The 24,906-nt window shown below is 45.8% G+C and overlaps 1 protein-coding gene across 3 annotated transcripts in view; it reads left to right on the top strand.

Annotated features, from left to right (window-relative positions):
* Nucleotides 1–24,906, top strand: part of TRRAP (transformation/transcription domain associated protein) — a 1,075,110-nt gene that overhangs the window by 548,690 nt on the left and 501,514 nt on the right. For all 3 annotated transcript variants that reach the window (XM_085629333.1, XM_085629332.1, XM_085629331.1), the window contains 2 exons: nt 9,609–9,737; nt 15,381–15,647. In XM_085629333.1, coding sequence (XP_085485459.1) covers nt 9,609–9,737; nt 15,381–15,647 — 396 coding nt within the window. The remainder of the gene's footprint in view (nt 1–9,608; nt 9,738–15,380; nt 15,648–24,906) is intronic.

Genomic DNA, 24,906 nt, shown 5'->3' with positions numbered 1-24,906 from the left:
ACTAATCACAAACACCTCCATTAAGTGTGCCCTCGATGCAGCAGACACTGCTTCTAGAGCCATAAACACCAGTGTCCTGCTTCGACGCCATGCCTGGCTCAGGATATCAGGGTTCAAGCCTGAGGTCCAGACATCAATACTTAATCACACCTTTGACCAGCAAACACTCTTTGGCCCAAAGGTAGACGAAGCGCTCGAAAAAATGAAGAAAGATACAGACACAGCGAAGTCTATGGGAGCGCTCCAGACCCAAGCCTCTAAGCGTTCCTTTCGACGCTCGTCCTTTCGTGGCACAGGTAGAGGCTCCTCCACCGATAATGCCTCTACCTCCTACAAATCCCCTCCTCAAAATACCTTTTCAAAGGGCAACCAAAGAGGTGGTTACAGAGGCAACAACAATAAGGGCAGGGGCAAAACCAACAATACCCGTTCTGCCACCCCACCCGCACAATGACTCCCCTTCGCTCCCCCCAGACCATTCCACTCCGGTCGGGGGCAGACTACAAGATTTTATCCACGTATGGGAGTCCATAACATCGGACAAATGGGTGACCCAAATCATTCGGTCAGGGTACTGCCTCGAGCTAACATCTACCCCACCCAATATCCCACCAAGGCACCGTCCAATGTCCCAAGAGCATTCCACACTGCTCAAACAAGAGGTACTCTCGCTCCTCCAGAAACACGCCATAGAGCAGGTACCCGACAATCAACGAAATCTAGGGGTCTACTCCCTATATTTCTTAATCCCAAAGAAAGACGAGACCCTCAGACCCATTCTGGATCTCCGGCCTCTAAATGCCTACATACATTCAGACCACTTTCACATGGTCACCTTACAACAAGTCCTCCCACTCCTCTGCCAGGGAGACTTTCTCACAACACTGGATCTGAAAGACGCGTACTTTCACATTCCAATACACCCCTCTCACAGAAAATACCTCAGGTTCGTGGTGGACGGGCAACATTACCAATTCAAGGTTCTCCCCTTCGGGGTCACCACTGCACCACGGGTGTTTACCAAATGCCTAGCAGTAGTAGCAGCACACCTCAGACGTCAACATGTTCACGTCTTCCCTTACTTAGACGACTGGCTCATAAAAGCCGCGTCCTACCACCAATGCGTGCAACATACAAACAGCACCATCCAACTGCTTCATCAGCTAGGCTTCACGGTGAACTACCAAAAGTCCCACCTCATACCATCTCACACAAAGCAATATCTCGGGGCCACCATAGACACCTCAAAAGGTATTGCCTATCCAAACTCAGCCAGAATCACAAGCATTCTAGCCTTACGCAAAATATTCCTTCCTCAACACTCTCTACCAGCAAGAGTGTTTATGAAGCTCATAGGGATGATGGCGTCTTGCATCTTCATAGTGCCCCATGCAAGACTCCACATGCGTCCACTTCAGGAGTGCCTAGCACAACAGTGGAACCAGGCCCAGGGTCAGCTGACGGATCTGGTGTTGGTGGACGGCCGCACACATCACTCTCTGCAGTGGTGGAACACCACAAACCTTTCCAAGGGACGGCCGTTCCTGGACCCGGTTCCCCAAGTGACTCTAACAGCGGACGCATCGCTCTCCGGCTGGGGAGCGCACCTCTTACACCTCACAATGCAAGGTCTATGGACGCCACAGCAAAAAACGCTCCACATCAACCATCTGGAGCTTTTGGCGATCTTTCTAGCCCTAAAATCTTTCCAAAAGCAGATTTCAGGCAAAGCAGTCCTCATTCGCACAGACAACATGACTGCGATGTATTATATACAGAAACAGGGGGGGACACACTCTCCCCAGCTCTCCCGCTTAGCCCAGAGCATATGGAGATGGGCAATTCCCCAAAACATTTTTCTCCTGGCACAACATGTTCCAGGCGTACAAAACACCATAGCAGATCTGCTCAGCAGACAGACTCAACAACTACACGAATGGGAACTGCATCCACAAGTTCTTCACCCATTCTTCCGACAGTGGGGGCATCCTCAAATAGACCTCTTCGCCACCCACGAAAACAAAAAATGCCCAAGCTTCGCCGCCAGATACCCACACCCATTGTCCAAGGGCAATGCGATATGGATGAACTGGTCAGGCAGATTTGCATACGCCTTTCCACCTCTCCCACTAATTCCATTAGTGGTCAGGAAACTACAACAGCACTCCCTCACACTCATTCTGGTAGCTCCGACGTGGGCCAGACAGCCGTGGTACACCACGCTACTACAACTATCAGTGGTACCACATCAAAAACTGCACCTTTCCCCATGCCTCCTAACCCAGAACCATGGAGAAATCAGGCACCCGGACCCAGCTCAGCTCAACCTGGCGATCTGGCTCCTGAAATCTTAGAATTCGGGTACCTTAACCTTCCCCCTGATTGCATGAACATCATCATGGAAGCCAGACGTCCTACCACTAGAGCATGCTATGCCGCAAAGTGGAAAAGATTTGTAATGTACTGCCGTAACAATACAATCAACCCTCTAGATGCATCCATACAACACATCATATGCTATCTGCTCCATCTTCACAGGTGTAACCTGGCGTATTCATCCATACGCCTACACCTAGCAGCGATCGCTGCCTATCTACAAAACAGACAGCATTTGTCACTCTTCAGAGTGCCCGCTATTAAAGCCTTCATGGAAGGCCTCAAACGAGTAATTCCTCCCAGGGCACCACCCTCCCCTGTATGGAATCTAAATTTGGTCCTTACACGACTAATGGGTCCGCCCTTCGAACCAATGCACAAATGTGAGCTACAATTTCTCACCTGGAAAACAGCTTTCCTTGTAGCTATCACTTCCCTTAGAAGGGTTGGTGAAATACAAGCGTTCACCATACAGGAACCTTACATACAAATGCATCACAGCAAGGTCATACTTCGAACTAATCCGAAGTTCCTGCCCAAAGTCATTACCCCCTTCCACCTCAATCAATCAGTGGAATTACCTGTCTTCTTTTCGCAACCCCAATCTGTTGCGGAAAGGGCCTTACACACACTAGATGTGAAAAGAGCGTTGCTATATTACATACAAAGAACGCAACCCTTCAGGAAGACCAAACAGTTGTTCGTTTCCTTTTCTCCACCACATAAAGGCAACCCCATCTCAAAATCAGGGATAGCTAGGTGGATTGTAAAATGCATACAAATTTGCTATCAGAAGGCAAAGAGAACATTATCTGTTCCCCCTAAAGCCCACTCTACAAGAAAGTTAGGGGCTTCTATGGCTTTTCTAGGGAATATACCCTTAGATGACATATGCAAGGCAGCCACATGGTCTACACCGCACACATTCACAAAACACTACTGTGTAGATGTGCATTCCCAGCAGCAAGCTAGGGTGGGCCAGGCTGTACTAAAAACACTCTTTCAAACAGCTGCAACGGATACCGGTGGTCGCCGCTAAGGTTGGGTACTGCTATATAATCTATGCTAAGTGTACAATCTGCAGCTCATATGCCTCGAACGGAATATGCTACTTACCAGTATGCATCTGTTCTTGGCATGTAGAGCTGCAGAGTTGTACACGCCCACCCGCCTCCCCGGCTACCTGTATCCGTTCCAGTCCATCTTATTTAGATACAACACACATGGGTTTCTCACTGTTATTACTACGCTCCATCATTTCCCTGTTGGCGAAAAACAATCTGAGGATGGAGCCGAAGCCCATGCGCAGTACGGACCGAAGGAGGAGTCACCAAACTCGTGACTTCCAAAGACGGTCCAAGAAGAAAAACAAACTGCAAACATCCGGGCCCAACACCAGATGGCGACCTATGCTAAGTGTACAACTCTGCAGCTCTACATGCCAAGAACAGATGCATACTGGTAAGTAGCATATTCCTTCCTTTCTGTAATGAATTTGTTTTTATCTCACTTTTTTATAAAATATTTTATCTTGTACCTTTTATGGTTCAATTGAGACAAAATAAAGGAAAATGATGACCATGTCACAATCAAAGAAACTTGCAAAGACTGTCACAAACAGATGCCTTTAAGAAACCGTCACCAGGTTAGTCTCTGGTGTCTAGGGTCTTCACATAAGGCTTGCTTTGACCGTGCTGGGATGAATCACAAGGCAATCTAATACAATGAAGCCAAGCTCAATGTCGTTAAACACCGTTGGAAGGCATGTAAGGGCTTGTCAATGTCTAGTATGGTGACTTGTTCAAATTCTTCAGGCTGTTCCCATGAAAGGTCCTCTTCCCATTCCAAGTAGTCGGGTAAGTTCAAATAAAAAAAATAAGTTGAAGTCACTTTCTCTCTTCCTGTCACTCTTTTCAGGAGAAGTCGTGTAGATGTCAAGGTGCCCCTCTATCTCGGTTCCCAGTCTTCTACCACAGAACTGATCCCACAGCTTGTAAAGATCCAACCCAAACTCCTGGTCCATCAGTGACACTGCAACAAGTTGAAGCCTTCAAGGAGGCTAAGTTGCGCATTTCTGGCGGCATGTAGGTTGCCTATGGCGTGCCTTAACGACCCAAGGATCTTAGGTCTCCAGACGGATTAGCATTGGTGAATCCATCCTAGACATCATCTGTGCCTTTTCAACCCGCTGTGGGGTCTCCCCCCTGGGCAGATGCTCATCCTGACTTTGAACCTAGCACCATGACCTTCTCTGGTCCCTCCTCTCCCCCATTTGTCAATGCTGGCATTGACACTGGAGGAAGAATGTCATGTTTTATTGAGCTCTGAAACAAATCTAACACAACCAAAGTCACAATCTCAGGCGCAACTAGTTCAACCTCACTCAGACACCGATGGAACTTTGCGTTTTCCCAGATCACCCCTTCTGATTCCGGACACAGTCACCATAATTATGGTGATGACAGGGATACAGCATCCAACTATTAGGATGAGGAAAAATCTGTATATGGAACCTTTAAGAGGCCAGTGAGTTAGACTCCGAGCTCCACAGAGGAATCAACTAAGTTTGTTTGGATAATAAAGAGAGCTGCTGAAGTTTTAGACCTCCAACTTACGTCTGTTGAGGTCAAGACTAATGTCGTGATGGAAGTCCTGAAGCCTGGAAAGACTTCCATAGAACCACTTATTCCTTTTAATGAAGCCCTAAATGACATTCGAATGAGCATCTGGGCCAAACCTGGCTCCTTTCCACCAGTTAACAGACAGGTTGTCAGATGACACATACCTGCTCCTGGCCACCTGCCCTTCCTACTGCACCTCCTGTGCTTGAAAGCTTGGTGGTCCAGGCAGTGACAAGCACACTCATCCCTAACTTAGTCGTCTTCTTACGGGGAATCCAAATGTATGGAGGCATTTGGAAAGAGAATGTTCTCCTCAGCTATCCTTGCCTTCTATTCACTAAATGCTAGTTGCCTCCTCTGACATTATTCACATGCATTGTGGGATATTGTCAGCGAGATCTTGCCTACAGTCCCTAAAGAATTCCATGCCAACATTGCACAAATGATACATTTTCGCCCCTTTCTATGCTTTGGAGGAGACTTGGTACAAAGACATTGCCAAGCTCCACCTCCATAACAACAGAACCCCCCCAGGTACTTTAGAGGCCTGGGGTCAAGGATTTGGTCGGCATTGTCCCGGCCTTCAGAGGCAGTGTACTAGTCTGTGCCCTGCCCCACTCCACCACTGCCACCAAACCAGTTTTGCCTTTCCTTGTTGGCATATGGCCATTCCTTAGGAGACAGGAAAGCTATTCCCTCCAAGGGTGGCATAACATTATATCTGAATGATGGATCCTTGAGATACTCCACCAAGGATATGCTCTACCATTACTTTCCACCCTCCCGAACATTCCACCCACATAAGAGCAGCTGTCAGAGGGCAATTTAGAGGGTCTCCGCATCTGAAATAGGGACTTGATGTTACTCCTGTTATTCCTTGGTGCCGAAAGACGGAGGCCTTTGTACTAGTTCAGACCCTCACCCTCTCGATTTTGTCCAGAAAAAGAACAAATGAATGATGCTCATGTTGGCCCAAGTTCTGTGTGCCTGGGATCCAGGTGACTGGATGGTAGCACTAGATCTGCTGGACATCTATTGTCACATTTCTGCCCCAGAGTCGTTATCTATGTTCAAGGTAGGCAAGGAGCATTTTCAGTTCTCGGTGCACCTCTTAGGCCTTACCAGTGCCCCTCAGGTGATCAGTGAACTGATGGCGGTGGCTGCAACACATTTTCCGAGGTTTCAGGAGAGCAGTCTACCCCCTACCTCGACAACTGACTGTTAAAGTGGGCTCATCAATGTCTGTAATCAACCACCTCCAAATGAAGGCAAACTTCCTGACATCTTTATGGTTTTCAATCAACTCGCCAAGTCACACCTCACTCCTTCGCACACGTTTCCATTCGTAAGAGCTGTCCTGGATATAGTGTCGTTTCGAGCGTTTACTCCAGATCAGTGGGTCCAGGACATACGAGCTATGATACTGATGTTTCAGTCTTAGTCCTGTGTCCTCTGAGACTTTTTGGTCTCCTGTATCCTATTCGTGAGCTGCACAAGATGGCACATGCAGGCTCTGCCATGGGATCTGAAGTCAATAATACAACAAAGAGGGACCCTGAAACAATGGATGGGAGGGGAAGGAGGTCAGGGAATAATCAATACAAAAAACAGAAACCCATTCCCCCCACTAGCACAATAAATGTAGGCAATACGTCCATAAATTAAACTGTGTCCACAGACCAAGCAAAAAAGAATTTTTTAAATTATTTTTTTCACATTTTGATTTATTTTTCTAAAAATAATGGTGTGCATATTACTGTAACTGTTATAGCAAAATTGCTGCTGATATTCAATTAGTACATATACATCAGGTACATTATAAAATGGACTTTAACACAATAGAAAAAAGACAACAATCATATGCGTAAACCCAACTGTAATAAACAGCCAAACAATGTTTAAAGTTGATTCAGACCTATCAAAACAACAGCAAAAAATACAAAATTATTGAGAAAATACAACATAACCAAGACAGTGAAGCGCCGACGCGCGTTTCGGAGATCCCAAGCTTGTTAGTGAGCTCCTTCTTCAGGGCGCAAATACCTTTAACAGTCTCAGTAAGTTAAACCAAGTTATTTCTTTCAGAACTTAATAATAGTAATTTACATGTCGGGTAGGTAGCACAAAGTACGTTGACGGTTTAAGAAACGGAGAGTATTACTCTCCATAAGTCTAAGTCCAAGATGTGAATGTGACTTAAAAATCTGATGTGTCCCTCAGGGCAGAAGTTTGAGGCCAGAGAAACAATTCCAAGTGCGGCAACATGGATGGGCAATAAGATGGTCGTCAGAAAAGTGATTTGGATAATAAAAATTCCTCATACGTCTCTAGGTTTCAAAAGAAAAAACATTTTTGACCTCCAATATGAGACAAACCCGCACAAATGGTGGGTCCACGGTGGTGGAAATACCGGAGAGTATAATGTATCTAGTCCCAAGTATGGTTTCAAGTATAGATCATTTGTGGCGATACAAGTAAATGCAAGGTCCCTCGTAAGTATACGACCTCCTGTGTGGCCATCCATTAATCAAGAAACGGGGTCCCTCAGTCCAGCACCGGTGGGATCTGAAGTCTCAGTGGGCTCAGCACCTAGAGTACCTGTCACATTCCGCCCAGGTTTCAAAGGAGGCTGTAGAAAACCTGCAGAGGTTGCTCCTTGACTAGCAGCAGACCTCTCTCCTTACCCACCCAGTGCTCACGGTTATGGATGCACAACTGTTGAGTTGGGGAGGTCATTTGGGAGAGGCGGAGATCAGAGGACTTCAACCTTCACATCAGTCTATTAGAGTTAATGGCCATTCACTTGGCGTTGAAGGCCTTCCTACCTACAAGAACAACCAGGCCAAAGTCATCCTAGTGGCTCTGGATTGGCCTAATTGAGTGTGGTACCTGGAACTACTGGGCATCAGCATCTGCCTTCAGATCAGCCTGCGGGAGGATCTTCTGTTGCAGCTGCAGGTCAGAATGCTGCATCACGGCCTGTGCAATCTACACCTCCATACATGAGGATTGAGTAACAACAGTTGACTACCTTCGAACTTCCTCCTGAAGTAGTAGATGTTATTCTGACAGCCATCTACGAAATCTATATATGCTGAAGGCTGGGACAAGTTTATGGCCTGGTGCAATTCCAGCCACACAGGCCCAAGTTGTTAGATATTCTGCTTTTTTGTGCCCAGCAAGGCACAGTTAAATATTACTTGTCAGCCAATTCGGCCTTTTTGAATTTAAGCGACCAGCCGACCTTGTGTAAATCACAAGTTATAAACCATTTTCTTAAAAATGTGTTCCATGAGTTTCTGCCCAAACCTTTTGTAATGCTGCAGTGGGTCTTGAATTTTGTCCTCACCTTTCTGATGTGTACTCCAATTGAGCCTGTGCACAGCTGTCTTCTGCGTCTCCTGACTCTTAAAACATTGTGATAACCTCAGCTTGTCATTTGAGTGAACTGCGGACTTCACAGGAGATAGTGTTTAAGGCTTGCAAAAAAGGACCAGATCACTGCATGTAGTACTTCGTATAAAGAACTGCTGTGCATTGATCAAGGAACAGTCCCCAAAAGATCTAAGAGCACATTCAACTAGAGCAAAGACTGATACCACTGCACTGTCACATGGAATGACTTTTCTAGACATCTGTCAGTCTGCAACTTGGGCTTGTCACTACACATTCACTAAACACTACTGCCTTAATAGCCACGTTCGGTGGGAAGGGCACTTTGTCCGCTCAGTACTGCAGGAGTTTCTGGTTTGAGCCATGCTACAGACCAACCACTTGATGAGGCACTGCTTTGGCATCAGTTCATAAGGTGAGTAATCTGTGGTTAGACGTAACCTTCAGAAGAACAATTGACTTACCTTCTGTAACACACTTTCTGATAAATACCCTAGCTAACCATAGATGTCTTCACTGTCCTTCCTCCTCCTCATTCTGTGTAATGGACTGTCTTCACCATCCATAAAAAGATCTGAGACTGGAGCTCTTCATACTGTCATATCTGGTCAGTTAATACACTCTGTATCCGACGTCACTGACAGAGTTAAAACAGCAACTATTATCTGTGCTAGAGGGTGGCATTTACATGTGGTGCCAGTGTCACTTCGGTGTGGGACAGTGCTGAGACAAAGCTGCAGGATGCCAGGTACTGGCATCTGGAATCAAATCTGACAAAAATCTCCTGATTCACTAGGTGAAGAATCTGCGATTAAAAAGAGTATTCACCAGAAAGAACTTTACCAAAAGTAAGTAACTTGTTCATTTTGGCGAGTAAAAAGCATACATAATTTTCCCCATGCAAGCGTGAGTTTCAAGTGAAAATTGGATTTGGAATATAATTAACAAGGGACACAAGAAGATATGAAAAGAGTACAACACAATCAAAGCATCCTCAACTTCTGAAACCATTAGGATCAAAACACAACATCCTCTTAATTTGTAGATGAAAAGACATACACTGTTCTTTAGCTTTTGGAATTTGAATAGGCTGCTCAGGATGGTTCACTGAGACAATTTGCCTTATTAAGTAATATGACTGTTTATTTGAAAAATTGGGACACGTACGTTTTTAAATTGTGATGAAGGAAATTCATTTTTTGCTGTTCCCTCCACTAGGTTTTGCAGCATATCCTAAATCCAGCATTCTTGTACAGTTTTGAAAAAAATGAAGGCGAGCAACTGCTGGGACCACCCAATCCAGAAGGAGACAATCCCGAAAGCATCACAAGTGTGTTTATTACAAAGGTAGACTCAGCAGTTCATATTATTCATGTCTGTCATGGATCAGTATTAGATACACTCCTTAAGAAGCATGTTATGAGAAACATTCCTTATGTAAAGGAAACATTTAAAAGTAAAATAAGGTATGGAACACAGTTCTTCCAAAGCATCTATGTATTGGTTAAGAAATAATAATGGGACCGATGGATAAATACACTGTAATGTATTAGTATCCAAGTAGATTTATTGATATTGAACCACATCACGTGAACCATCATGCTTTCAGTAGTATCCTTTGTGCGACAAGCCAAATTAACCACTTATCTTGTGTTATTCTCAGGGGTTTTAGATTGAATACCCATGTACGTATCAACTTACTATTCAGCTCAAGGGGGTCTTAGATGTGTTTTATTTAATCTTGCCTCCATGTACAGATCAAACCTAGCAAATTAGGTTCCTCTTTGGCTAACATCTGCCTGTTTTATGAGATCTTGGCACCATTCAACAATGAGTGGGTAATGTGAGCCCCTCCAGGACATTGATGTTCTCCTATTTGTTAGTACATTCTGCAACAAAAAAACTTGTTTTTAACACTGGCCTTTGTCTTTTTCTTTAGCGGCAATACTCCAGATAAGCTCAGTTGATAAGATGTATTTAGATTTTTGCCTGGGAAGACTGCGAAGTGCCCCACAGCCACATCACAGATTTGCTGTATTATAGGGGCATCCCAGTCACATATGCCAATAATCTGCTGAATCCAGATCATATATGGAGTATTTTGTTTAATGATTTTGTAAACACAATGAATTTATCTGAACCTTTTGTTAAGCAACACCATCCATATGTGCTTGCTTGCAGTGCCCAGTTTAGAGTCTGACAACGGAATGGATACATGAGTCTCTTTTCTATCTGTGACTTAGGAAACACCCTGCTCAGGGTCGCTGGAGAACCCACCCGATATCACCTGCTCCTTAACATCTAGTCCAGCACATATCAGTAAGCTGGCCAAAAAAGCTTCAAAGCAGTCAACATGGTTGTCAGTGATGAATCGATCATTTACATAGTGATAGACCCAGAGGAGGAACCCTCAGAGTTCCATTAAAAAGTAGTCCGTGTTCCTACCTCCGGAGCAAATCGCCATCTCCCCGTATGAGTTCTGGTATAAAGAATGTGGTCACCTTTGTCAAGATATCTTGGATTGTTGAGGCAAATCTGGAGAGTTGTTTCCAACCTCTACAAGACCGAACCAGATTTTCCAGTGTTTGCCTATACCATCAGCCTACTTAATCATTCCATCCATTTGATTGAACATGGAAATCTCAAACGAGGATACTTCATGTCGCAAGCAGAGTCTTAATAATAAGATTCAAAGCAAGAGGATTCAAGTCTGTCTTCTGCATAAGGTATCTGAAAGAAACACGTTAGTTATAGATTCCTTACCTTAGAATTACCCCCAAACGTCAGACTAGATCCGGAAAGTTTTTTTGTCAGCTGTACCTCTGCGCGTCGGAAGGTGGCACCGGTTGGCTCCGCGTCAGTCGTTGGTATCGTTGTCGCCGGGATGACATCACAGTAGCTACTTAGACGCCACCCTCGTGCGCGGACATCAGTTCTTTCTTTTTCCACGCCAGCCAGCGCAGATCCGGTTAGAGCGGTACCTTTTTGACTGACTTTTGTGAGCGACTTTTGTCGATGTCTGTTTTTGAGTCTACGACTCCTGGTGCACAAGGGATGCCTGGTTTTAAGGCATGCAGTACCTGTCCCCGACTGATGTCGGTTATGGATCTGCACCGCATGTGCCTCTTTTGGCTGGAGCGCGACCACTACCCCAAGTCGTGCTCCGACTGCTGGTTGATGGCACCGAAGGCTTTGTGGGAGTGGTCCAAAAGCTGCTTGAGTGCTGGCGGTCGGCTCCGCGCCGTTCGAGGTCCCGGTCGCAAGGGAGGTCGAGGGACCAGTCGCGGAGCCATCACCAGTCCAAGTCATCGAAGTCTTCGCACTCGGGGTCGGGTAAGTCGAAGCACAAAAAGAAGTCGAAGAAGCATCGTCGCTCTTCGACTTCTACCCGTCGTTCAGCTGACATGAGAGGGATGCGGGCGGTGCCCCTCCCGTGGCTCCACGCATGGACCCTGAAGAGTCGTCTCGGGCTTCCAACCCTTCCCGGGACCCCGAGCGACTCCCGCCCAACTTCGTAAGTCTTACGAGGCAATACATATCATCTTTGGGCGACCCGCTTACCTGCTTCCACAGTGTATTCACTACCTGTTTCTGCGTCAAAAACCCTGCAGATCCCTATTCCTATTGGGCCTAATTCTCCAAACCAAGATGGAGAATTCTGAAAAGAGCGGTTTAGCTCCTTCGCTGGCCACCCTAGGGTTGGGCCATGCCAAGATGGACACTCCTACTCTGCTTACTAATTTTCCTGCCTTTCCTGCCACCAAAAGGTGGGGCTTGGAGAGGGGGCAGGCGGGCATCTCTACTAGTTGGAGCTGCCCAAATCAGCATAACACAAGGTGAGAGCCTTCGAGACTCTCCGCCAAGTGCTGCTGTTCCTGCAAGGGGGAGGTGTGAAGCACCTCCACCCAGAGCAGGATTTGTTGCTAACCTCCAAGAGCAGGAAGGCTCTCACCCCTTGAGGTCAGAAACTTGTCTGGTGCTGGCTCGCTGGAAGAGACCAGCAAGCCAATACACCAGAAGCTAGACGTTTTCAGGGGCATCTCTAAGATGTCCTCTGGGTGTATTTTATAATAGATACAGCACTGGCATTAGTGTGGGTTTATTATGCTTAGAAGTTTGATAACAAACTTCTCTGTCTTCAGGAAGGTCATCATGAGCTATGAAGTTTGTTGACAAACTCCCAGCCCAAGCACTCAAATTGGCTTCACTGCACTTACAGTATCCAAGAATGGACTCAGACACTGTAGGGGCATACTGCTCATGCAGCTATGCCCTCACCTGTGGTATAGTGCACCCTGCCTTAGGGCTGTACGATCTGATAGAGGGGTGACTTACCTATGCCACAGGCAGTGGTGTGTAGGCATGGCACCCAGAAATGTGTGCCATGTGAACTCTTAGTTTAGCTACACCACAGCCCATAGCCTGCAATTGCAGTGTGTGTGTTTAGTGTGGAGTCCTTTAGGGTGACACAATACATCCTGCAGCACAGGGACCATCGCTGGTCAGAAGGTCCTTGGTACCACTGGTACCTTTTGCAAGGGACTTGTGTGTGGGCCAGAGGCGTGCCAATTGTGGGAGCAATGTTACAATTTTGGGAAAGGCCCTGGGAACCTGATTGACAGGGAACCAGGGCACACTCAGTCAAAGTGCATCAGAAATCTGGTAAAAGGTGTGTATGTGTTGGGGGGGTGTTACTGGAACAGAAACCCACCTTCCTACATATGCCCCGCAATCTCGTTACTAACAGCAGTATTGCTTTGACTTTTTATGGCATGTCTTACAGAAATAGTTTCAGAAATCAATTAATTTAGTTAGCTGATGGCTTTAGAATAGACTTGTTGCTGGATACTGTAGTTTGCACAAGGAGGTAATTAGAATCTTTATGCAATTTGGAGATAGTGGACAACCGAGGGATAACCAATAGATACCGGTATTGCTTGTGCTTTAGCCAGTAACCCTGAATTGTCTCATCCAGAGTCTTTTGAATGTATCCATGTATTTCTTCAGTAGGGTTTCTTGGAGTCTATGGTTATATTTTTTTTTTTTAAGTGTTCCGTACTTCCATATTATAGTCAAGTACATCATGACGCCTTGAAAAACCATTTGTATCAGAAAAACAAAGGCTACCCTACTCACGATGAACCAGGGTATACAATATATTTAAGAAAACCATGCTTCTCGTGGACAATGTAAGAATACTTAATAGTATGTATACCCAATGGCAAAATAAAACTGAGATAGGGTACCGAAGAAGAACCTTTATACCGAGCACGATCTGCATGTTTCTAATACAGACCTCTATATTGCGTTCTGTATAAAGTTTTTCCTTCGGCATCCTACCTCAGTTTTATTTTGCCATTGTGCCTTCATACTAATAAATATTCTTACATTGTCCGCGAGAACCATTGTTTTCTTAGATATATGGCCTGAAATACCATGGCAACTTCCTTGAGTTCGGTTTGATATGGTCTTTGTCCTCCTGTTCATCGTTTGGAATTGTTCCTTTTTCGGCCTGGGTCATTCTTTTGTTCCTACATAGCCGCATCATTCTGCACTTCCCTCTCAAACGGGCTTGCCGGTGTCTTGTAAGAGCCCGATGGGCTGTTGCTATAAAGGTACATACCTCTGGACTCAGAACTGCTGTCAAGTGCCTCGAGCCTGCAGGAAGGGTGCCTTCTGCTAGGGGCCTTGGGCACGGGGCATGGACACACTGTTGTAGGCCTCGGTTTAGATTCCTGCAGCAGCAGTGCGCCGACTACCCTTCTGCCCTAGAGGGTCATGATTATTGTGTCTGCTTGGATGCAGACCCCAGGGTTTCTGCGAACGCTGCTCCTTGGCGACTAGTCCCCAGAGAGAGTGGTAGACTGATACTATTGTTTTGAAACAAGTTGCCTCTCGTGACCACTCTGCCATTCTTCCCTTCCCAGCACACATGGACGGTGTATGGGCCGGTGGCGTCAGTAACGAGCTGCACCCTTGATTGGGAGCTCGCCGTGGCCAGCATTGCATCCTCCTCGTTTACCATAATCTACTCAACGTGCACTGATGGAACATGGTCAACAAGTGTTCATTTTCGTGACAAAATAGTCCACATTAAGAGAAAAACAAGGTGTCCTTTCGAAACTCAACCACTAGATGGCATAACATGCCTTGCAAGTGGACCCCGAGCAGCCCAAATCTGACTCCTTTTACGCATGTCTTACAATACTGAGGGCTCCAGTTGTTCTGAGTTGTGATGCTGCAGGGGATGGGTGAAGGAGGACTGTGCATGCGCCCTTAGTTTCCCTGCAGTAGGTGTGGTGCAGCTTTGTATTTTTATTATACAATTTGTGAATCGACTTGGTCAGGATTTCAGTTTCAACACAAAATAAATTAAACTTTTAAAGCGATCGCTGCAAGTGTTGTGAAAGTCTCTGATGAGCAGTAAAAACAAACACGGCAACATTGGTTCAGTTCTGAATTTGCCTCATGGACTCTGAAAGGTAGTTGGCGATGATAGACTATTGCGCGGCGCCGCACAGGCTCTGGGAGGAGCTGCGTGTCCCGATGACTGTGGGGCTGCATAAGAAAGCATCCCAGTAACCTTTACCAGTTTAAAAAGGTTCCAAACCATACACAGGATATGCACAAAACAAGTGTTTAAATTAGGCTCCTGGCAACAGTCTGGAGCATAGCTCCCAAACGTGAAGTGCTCCGGTGTCTGACTAACAGAATTAATTAACCAGGATTATTCTGACATTTTAATAATCGCTTATGAGACCAGCCACGAATAACTATTAGATGAGAACTCGTTGCCGGAGTGGAATCCAATTCAGATAGATGAAGGGAAGTGACGAGTGCTGTGTATAAAGTGTGGACAGCTAACACTTCGAATGAGTTCGATTCTAGACCATAAAATAAAGAAAGGGACAAGCTGGCGAGCGCGTGCCCGCTAGCTTCCATCCTGCCAGTAACCGTAATGTTTCAGGCGTGCCCGTTGTGTCCCTGCAGGTGCTGGACCCGGATAAGCAGATCGACATGCTGGACTCGCTGCGCATCTACCTGCTCCAGTTCGCCACCCTGCTGGTGGAGCACGCGCCTCACCACATCCACGACAACAACAAGAACCGCAACAGCAAGCTGCGCCGCCTCATGACCTTCGCCTGGCCCTGCCTGCTCTCCAAGGCCTGCGTGGACCCCGCCTGCAAGTACAGCGGCCACCTGCTCCTGGCGCACATCATCGCCAAGTTCGCCATACACAAGAAGATCGTCTTACAGGTACTGTCACGTGTGCGCTTTTATTTGTGCTTTGTCACTCACACGTCACAATTCCAAGCTGGTGTAATTGATTTGCTTCTGATGCTTGTCAGCGACCCTGTGGAGGGAAGAGCCGGCTGCAGAAGCAGATGGCAGTGTAGAGCTGCGATGATGGAAGGAGGTCTAATGGCTCCCTTAGTTGGCGGGGGAGGCCTGGCCAAGTGGTTTGGCCTTGCACTGAGGCCTGCCTGTCTCTCCAGTTCGTGTTTGTGATGCATGTGGTAATTGCAGGTTGACTGGCCTCAGGTGTCTATTAACAATTTATTTCTGGAACTCATTGTTGTATCATCCAAGTGCACTCCAAGAATCATATTTTTTCTAAAGATAGTGGGATAAGCATTACAAAGCTACCTTTGTTTCTCTTTCATGGTCATAGCAGCACACTGATTTTCTTTTTTTGTGTGTAGATGTTCGACTGTATTCACTTTTTGGGGCAATGTGTGACTCCACATCATAGGCGTTTTCAAAATTTAAATGCCAGCTTGTCTTCATTATTTCGTTTTTTTAATGTAGTATATTTTTGTGTGAGTGAATGTTTTTTTCCTCACTCGCTCTTGCATTGAATTCAACACTCGTGGAGGGCACAGGCATACCAGTCTCAAAGCTCAATAACCTAATTGTATCAGTTCTTTGTAACATAAATTCTTTACAAACAAGAGTTTCTAGAAGAAAGGAAACATCAAGCACAACCATAAATTGAGAGGGCGAAAATGTGAGCTGTTTGTTTATTGCACCGTTTTGTTCCAAGTTAGTTTTCCTATACCGATTTTATTGTATTATTCTGTTGAAATTTGCTGTGGGAGGTCTGCTAAGCTACAGCCCTGGCAGGATTCTCAAGAACAGGTCTGGCTTGTAATCATTTGCAAAAAAGTTGAAAAGTAATTGATCCAGGCATGCATACCTCTTTGGCGTAGTCCAGCGGGTTTTAGGATGCAAAGAGCTTCACTATACGTTTAATTCTGGAAGTTAAAAGTAGGATTAGGTTACTGAATCTGTATTCGGTTTCTCGAGTATTCACCACAAGGTGGAGTAGAAAAGCATAATGTGTAGTGTGAAAGAAGTGGAAATCGAATATTTCTGATGCATACTTCTATCTGCAGAGTCCTCACCTTTTGAATATCCGCAGGCTCCATACTAAATCTAGACATTTTGCAAAACCCTCTGCACTGGTAGGTGCTATTGGCTCAGACTTGGTGTCTGGTACTTTCTGGACATGACCGCACTGGAGCCGTATACTATAGCACCTACCCAGAGGTCCCATTTTTTTTGCACCCCTCGAGATGGACCTGGAGCTGCTCTCTCTGGACTCATTTCACATAAGCAAAAATATTCTTTGCAATGCTAGGACATTGTCACCTCCAAAACAAGTCAGGATTTTAAACCTGCCCCTCTTGTCATGGACATATATTCATTTCAGTCCACCACAACATCAGCAAGCAGGACTCCAAAGTCATGCGATCAGTGCGGCCTCATGCATTCAAAAGCCATTAAGGAGTAGGTGGGGAAGCTGTTTATGGTTCGCACAATGAGTGCCGGGCTTCAAACTAATCGCTCTCCAGGTGCAGTTCAAAGTCACGTTCTTCGCTCACTTCCAAGTCGTCGAAAGACGTGAAGAAAAAGTACAAGAAGTGATGTATGTGGGATGATTCTATGCCTAGATGCTATTCTCTCTGCAGCGGTAGGTCTCCTCGACATACCACACCTACAGGGCAGACCTCCACTGAGTCAGAGTTGGTGGACATTCAACACCGGTTCCTGCTCTAGCAACAAACGCATGCAGTTACTTGACATTACACAAGTGGAGGTGACACAGTTCCTTGGTGCATTGGTTCACTCTTCACTCAGGGCTGTCTTTTTGCCCTGGGGATATGGTGCGGCCTCCGACTGGGGATACTGTCCGAGTACTTCTCAGGTGCCAGTCGAACCAGGCATCCAGATCCAGGCAGGACCCCTACCCTGCCTTTGACCACATCTGGCACCTTAGGATCAGGCATTAGCCCATCCACAGTTGCCAAGTCAGGCATCAATGCCGCCTCTACCTATGGAACCTATGCCTCAGACTAAGGCCATCTGGATGTACTCAATTCACCAAGCATGAAGGCTTCTAGAGGAGGCCAGATTTAGAAGATACATTGGCTGTGGGTCTGATTCCAACTTAAAAATGTTGCTGGCTTACCAGCAAATATGGCCCAGGTTTAGACATCCAAAACCCTCTGCAAAGTGGAGACTTAGCCAACACTCAGCTTGAGCTAGGATGTCATGTGGGCTGTAACCAACACACCTTCCATGCATTTGTTGAGGATGCTGCGTATATGGTAAAGATCAGTGCAGTGAGCCTGTTGCATTATTTGGCTTGGTGAGTTCCGAAACCTCTTTCCTCTTGGATGAACATGCAAGTAATCCACACTATATAATTGAAGTGCGGAGAACGTTGCCTCGTCTCCCCCTCTGCCATGCAACTTAGTCCTGGGGCTGCAGTGGAGGTCCCCGGGCTCTAGAGATCCTCGCGGGCCTGCTGCACAAACTTGAGCCGCGGGATGGCTGTAGGAGCACGAGCTGATACCAGGAGAGGACTCGCAGTTGTATGCGAGAAGCGAATAGCACCCAGTGGCGAATTGAAAGTCCTCCCCTGCCCTGTGACTCACAACACGGTGGCCTCCAGAATACAGGGATCCCCATGATGTGGAGATACGAGTGGAGGGGTATGGATTTAAGTGACCGCCGCAAGCATGCAATATAAAAGCTGGGAAGGCCTTGATATATGTGCATTGACTGCGGGGCGGCACGCAGTACACAGAGATCGCGCTGCGATGTGCGTCATACCTCCCTTGATTGGGGGGGGGGGGGGGGGGGGAGAAAAGGAAAGCTCATGACAAAGCGGGCGTGTATAACTGCATGGTGGAGAACAGGCCTACGCGCGTCTCCAGACCTTGCGGTGTGCAAGCTTAGGCATATAATCTACAGCTGGTTGGGATCAGCAGCAGGCGCATTATCAGGAATTGTCAGCATGCCTCAGGCTAGCAACTGCAGCTAAACAGATCCATGCCTGGCCGTGCCTGACCCAAGATGGTGGCCGACACGCTGCCGAGGATCTTTCTAATTGAAGGAGATGTCGCATTAAAGTGCCTCTACGGCATCTAGCTCCGTAGTGCAGCATGAGGGATTTAAAGAAGGAAGGGATCGGGCCCTTCCCATAGGCCTTGAAACACTGATGGCGCTCAGCATTGGGCTACCGCTTTTAGGAGCGAGCCCCCGGAGGACTGATAGTCTGTCGCTTCCACCTCTTCTCTTTTGGGGTTAGCGGGAGGACGAGGCGGATGGTGTTTCCCAATTACACTGGGACCAATGCCTTCGATTGAACTATGATGATGATGCCCCATGGGCGAAAACCGAATCTGTTTTTACTTACCGCTGAACCGGAGTACCATTGGCCGTTTCCCGGTGGAACTGTCCTATGCAGCTATAGAGGAGTCTGGCTCTGGTTCACCCCCTAGGCCGTCACCTACCCAGCCAGCCATCGAACATTGTTTTTAACGGTGCTTCACGGTTTTGTCTTTCTTTCACTTTGACTGCTTGTTCCCCTGAAGTCCCTTCCCCCCTCTGGTCTGCCTCACGCTATCTGCATTCCTTTCCCCTGTTTACCTTTCCCCCTCTACCTTCTATTCCACATAAGACGTCTTGCCTTTGTTATGCAACTCTAAAATAACTTATGTTATTGTGTAATCTCGTGTTTTTCTACTGTCTGTTCTCACGACGGAGTCCGAGCAACCTTGCCCGATACCCGTTGGGGCTGTCCTATGTAGCTATAGAGGAGTTTGGCCCTGGTTCACCCCCTCGGCTGTCACCTACCCAGCCAAACATCTGACATTTTTTTTCCTCGTCTCCCCGCTATGTTTCCTTCCCTCTACCTTTCTCCTATGTCTATACTAGAAACCTGTAACTTAAGTAATTATGTAACCTGTAACTTGCTGATCCTCATGTAAAGCGCTCTGATACCTCCGCGTCTAGCGAGCGCTAAATAAAACTTTGCAAAAAACATAAAATAAATAAAATATATGAATCAACGTTTCTATTGAAATACATAATAGTGGTGATGAACCAGGTTACTAAACCAACTATTGAAAAGAATGTCATCATTTTTGATGAATGATAAAACCCATTCTATGATAGACTCCCTGTGTTTATGCTTTAGCACCAAAGTTCCTCTCTGAGTTTCTTAGGTGTCCTTTAACATGCATAGAGAGCTGGATAGCAAAGGTTTTTGAATAGTTTTTTTTAAAGTCAGCTACTGTGCTTTAAGAAGTTTCTCTTATGGAGTTCTGTTCTGAGAAACACATATAAGGCTTGGCTCCAAGAGCTCTGGCCTCCAGATGTTTGCAATACACAGCTCAGACAAAGCGCACCATAAAAGCTGAAGGTGTCTCTCCTCGGATGTATCTCCGTCAGATTTAAATAGCCCTTTTTGGTTATTCTGAAAAGGCTAGACCTCATAATTGTGTAAAATGCAAGAATTGGCATATTACTTCTGTTGCACATTCACTAAAACCTGCTACATATTATAATTCACACTAAAACATACATATATGTATCTCACATTGGTAGTCGCCGCTGTGTAATTATAATCTGATAGACCTTAGAATTATCCCCAGTTGTCAGACTGGATCCATATGCTTTTCTTGACCAGTACCCCTGCGCGCCAGTAGGTGGCGTCATTCAGCTCCAAGTGGCGTCGTCTGTGCCAGAAGAGGCATCCGCAGTGCCTATATAGGCGCCACCTCAGTTATTTTCTTTCCATCCAGTTAGTGCAGATCCAGGGAAAGCTACCCCCAGTCATTTTTTGACTGACTTTTTAAAAACTTTTTGTTGAAGTTTTTTTTAGATCTTTCTCCTGGTGTGGTACGGATTTCCACCAGGAAAGCTGGCTTCAAGCCCTGTGGCGCCTGTCACCAAAAGTTGTCGATGACGGACACGCATCTAGTTTGATTCTGGTGCCTTGAGCGTAACTACGAGGTGAAGACCTGCGTCATGTGCAGCGTCTTGCACTCCAAGGACTTGAGGGAGAAGTTCCTCAAGCTCCTTGCTGCTCGATGTGCGACACCACAACGGTCTCGATCCTGGTCGAGAGGAAGGTTCCGGGATTTGTTGCGTAGCCATTGACTTTGTCACAATCTAAGTCTTCTAGGTATTCAGTCAAGTCTCACAATAAGAAAAAGAGTAATAAGTCGAAAAGGTCTTCGACCCCACCCTGTCCGTCGATGTAATTATACGAGACGAGGGAGCGTCATCATTCAAGCCCTGGCTCTGCAGTTGAACCTGCGCCCTGACCAACTTCTCACCTCTTCAAGTTTCCGTGAGCCAGAGCGACCCCCGCCTAACTCTGCGAGTTCTATGAGGCTGTGCACCTCATATTTGGGTGGCCCATCCCCGCTGGTGTGCCTTCAGCCCCTATAGTGTCAGTAGGGGCCCCTACTGTTTCCCTGCCAGCAGGTAGGCCCCAGGAGCAATGTTCCCTCTAATTTTTTCCTCTGTGTGCGGCAGTGGAGGGTCTCTGTGCGCTGCAACCTTGTCTATGTGCACCAGGAACCAGACCTCGCGCATGTGCAGCGCCAAATGTCACTCCAAACGTTTACTTTAATAAGTGAAAAGGTGGTACATTTTTACCACATACAGCGCCACGTTAAGGGTCTTAAGGTCGGTTTGCAAATTGGATAAACACTCCATGACATGAATTGGTTACACAGGCAAGTACACTTCAGGTTTAGAAAAGCACAAGACTCCAAGGGGCATATTATCAAGAATGGCGTTAAAATTATCGCCGCTTGAGCGGCAGGAAACTGCCGCTAAAGCGGCGATAATGGGCTTGATAATATGCCCTTGAGAATTCCAATAGAAGCCCATGTTCTGGTGTGAACCTGGGCTTCTATTGGAATGCTCAAGGGCATAATATCAAGCCCATTATCGCCGCTTTAGCGCCAGTTTTCTGCTGCTAAAGCGGTGATAATTTTAATGCCATTCTTGATAATATGCCCCCAACCATGGTACCATCATAAGATTCTTAACTGGAGCACTATTCATTGGGTGGGGAAATGTTGCCCCTTTTGTTACTTGCAGTTTAGAAGTTTAAATCCTAATATAGAACAGTAAGCTATTAACTATCAAAGAGCTGCATTTCCATTCATTGCAATGGCAGAAAACCTGCGACAGACCACCCGAGCGGAAGAGTAATATAGCTTTTGATTGTAAGAACATAAGGGTATTTTTGAACAGTAAATAGAAAAATTCAGCCTGAAATTTAAAAATCAGCATCAAGAGGAATAACCTTCAATCATGTTTTACTTGAAGATAAGTTTAAACAAAACACAGAACAAGGCACAGTAGGGCAGCCGATTCAAGGGAGTTCCTCAAATACTAAAATAGATGCCTAAATAACAGCCAAACCTCTATACGTCTCAAACCACAAAGTGACTAGCTAGAATTCAAGCTCTGCATTTTCGACCCCATACCTCCTGCTATGCTGTAGGTACCACAAGGGAGAGGGGCTGCAGCTTGCACCACACGCACTGCAGCCTCGCTGAGTAACTACATTTAATACAGTTAGTGAGAGTGCGTGTGCCAGAGTATGGGAGCGCATGCCTGAATGTGTGTGACTGGCACATTTCCAGTATAAAGCCGGCGCTGGCATAATGTTGATAATTCTTTGCAAGTTAAGGGAATCCATGGTATGATGGTGCCTACCATTTGAATAAAACTAGCTCAAGCATAAGGGTGGAAGCTCCAGGCATCCTTGGCACGATGATGCCTAGCCCTGGGATAATGCCACCCCCCTCTTGCATAATTGCAAGGCAAAATCCAGCACTGTCTGCAGGAAATGGGAGTCTTTGCCTACGCTCAAACGTGTTTTTGAGTGTGTTCTTCATCTATGTTTACACTTTGCTAACATACAAAAAATAGTTAACTAATAATATAGGCTCTGCGCTGTTCAATCTACTAATCTTGTGGCAGGTCTTACCAGACTTGGGTCTCCGCCCTATTTACTGGCCGTCCTATCTAGGCTCCATGAAAATAATTTCGCCCAGGTAAGGTGTGGCAAGCATGGTGGTCTTACTGACCGATTTCCTGTCCAAAAAGTTGTCCGCCAAGGGTGTGTGTTGGCTCCCACACTATTCAGCCTCTATATTAATGGTCTTGTGGACCATCTGAATTGTGTGGTAAACAATGATGCCCCTAAATTGGTTACAGGTTGAGTGCCCGCTCTGATGTTTGCAGACGACACTTTGTTGCTGTCTAGAACATCATCGGGCATTCAAAATACACTGGATGGTTTTGTGAAGTTCTGCGAGCTGCGGGGATTGGAAATCAATCGGGGGAAAACAAAATTTATGATTTTCAACCTCCCGAAGCGGGTGCGCCCAAATCCAGTTCTATTTGGCACTCCCCTTGAAAGGGTTAAAACCTTTGTTTATTTGGGCGTTACTTTAACTGAGAACTTTAACTGGAATGCGCAGATTGCTAAGTCGACACTCAAGCTCTCTCAGTTGGTGGGGGGATCTAAACAAAGTTAAAAAAAAATCAACTTACAAACCAGTGTCCCCTGCTTTGGAGATTTACTGTCGGCAGGCCAGAGTGGCTGCAATTTATGGGGCTGGACTTTGGGGACATAAGCAGACAGGGACCCTCATAAAGGCTGAGCAGTCCTTTTTAAGAACTCTTGTAGGGCTCCCTTCTAGCACGCCTTTGATCCCCCTTAGATTTGACCTTGGTTTAGTCCCAATAGAGGAGATCATAAGTGCCAGACCAATCTTGTATTGGAAGAGGTTGTTGTCAGTCCCTGAACTGGCCTCATATAGAGCAGAATTTGCTGAGATTTGGCCTGTCCTTAAACACAAAAAGATCCCTTGGCTCCAGCATATTAATGCAGTTAGTATTTGTCTAGGACTGCCGGAACTGTGGGTAACCCCGGAAACCTACTGTTCTGGGCTATCAAAGAAAGAACTCCTCTCCCTGATATGTATACAGAATTCTCAATCACTTTCGAGCTCTACAGCGGTGGGTAGGTTGACTTCAGAGTTCCTCATAGTTAAACCAGACCCAAAACTTGAGGAATTTATGGACCAAATTGAACCTCCGCTTGCCCGAAAACTATACATTCAGTTAAGACATGGTACCCTACCACTTAGGTCCTTCTCATCTAAGTGGCAGACGCAGAACCAGGAAATTTGTCCTGCATGTAATTATAAAACGGAGACTGTTGCACATGTGTTGTTCTTCTGTCCTGCCTACTATGTAATCAGAAAACGTTGGTTGATTCCCATCTGCAGGAACTTGGGATTTCGTTATTTTATGCAGGCTTGTAGGTCTTTAACTTATGACACTCACCCCCCTATTGTCTTTGCAGTATCTCGCTATCTATACAGCATATGGCGTAGGAGACGAATTTTTTTAAATTAATTTTTGTACTTATTCCTCTTTCACTGATAACTTGTAGTTTAACTCCTCTTTTAATCTTTTATGCTTATTTATTTTCTTATTGTATTTGCTGATGTACTTATGTGTACTTTTATGGTCTTATGACCGAAATAAAGTTATCACTGACTGACTAATCTAAAAACACTTCTGCCATACTCTTTACAACATACAATGCGTTTCAGCTGGGAGCTAGGACCATTACATAAAGCTACTGATTTTATTGATTAATCCTTTTTATTCAGAAAACCTTTTTTTAGTAAAACACAAATCAAATAGGATTCTCCTAAAGTCAATTCATAAAATCCATGCTTGAATTTGACATATTTCACTACTTCTCCGCAGAGGCATGCTCTGTGTACACACGTAAACCATGCCAGCTAAATGATCTTAGGGTATTACAATGCCAATGATCTTGTAACTTAACTAGACAATGTATCAATGTGTTTGTGCTCACTCCCTGCTTCTGAGCACCCAGTGAGCCTTTTTATGACAAGCATTCCTACAAAGCAGAATGTTCCTAACTGCAAAACCCGGGCCTGTATGGTGATAATCAAAATGATGTATTCTCAGTATAGCCTGATGGTGCCACAGACTGGACTGCATCATGTTTTGTGTTGGGCTTAAAGGTGAAAATGAGATGAAGTCTTGTTTCTAATGAGGACCTAAAGGTGTAGCACCTGAATGTTGCAATGTTTCAGGATGGAGATAAAAAGTGCAGTTATCGAGCTAATACTTGTTTCAGCTACCATTCAAC

The sequence above is a fragment of the Triturus cristatus genome, chromosome 10 (assembly GCF_964204655.1).
Source record: "Triturus cristatus chromosome 10, aTriCri1.1, whole genome shotgun sequence".
In the NCBI taxonomy this organism is placed as follows: Eukaryota; Metazoa; Chordata; class Amphibia; order Caudata; family Salamandridae; genus Triturus; species Triturus cristatus.
Note: the sequence above shows the minus strand (reverse complement) of the source record. Positions and strands in the feature narration are given on the sequence as shown.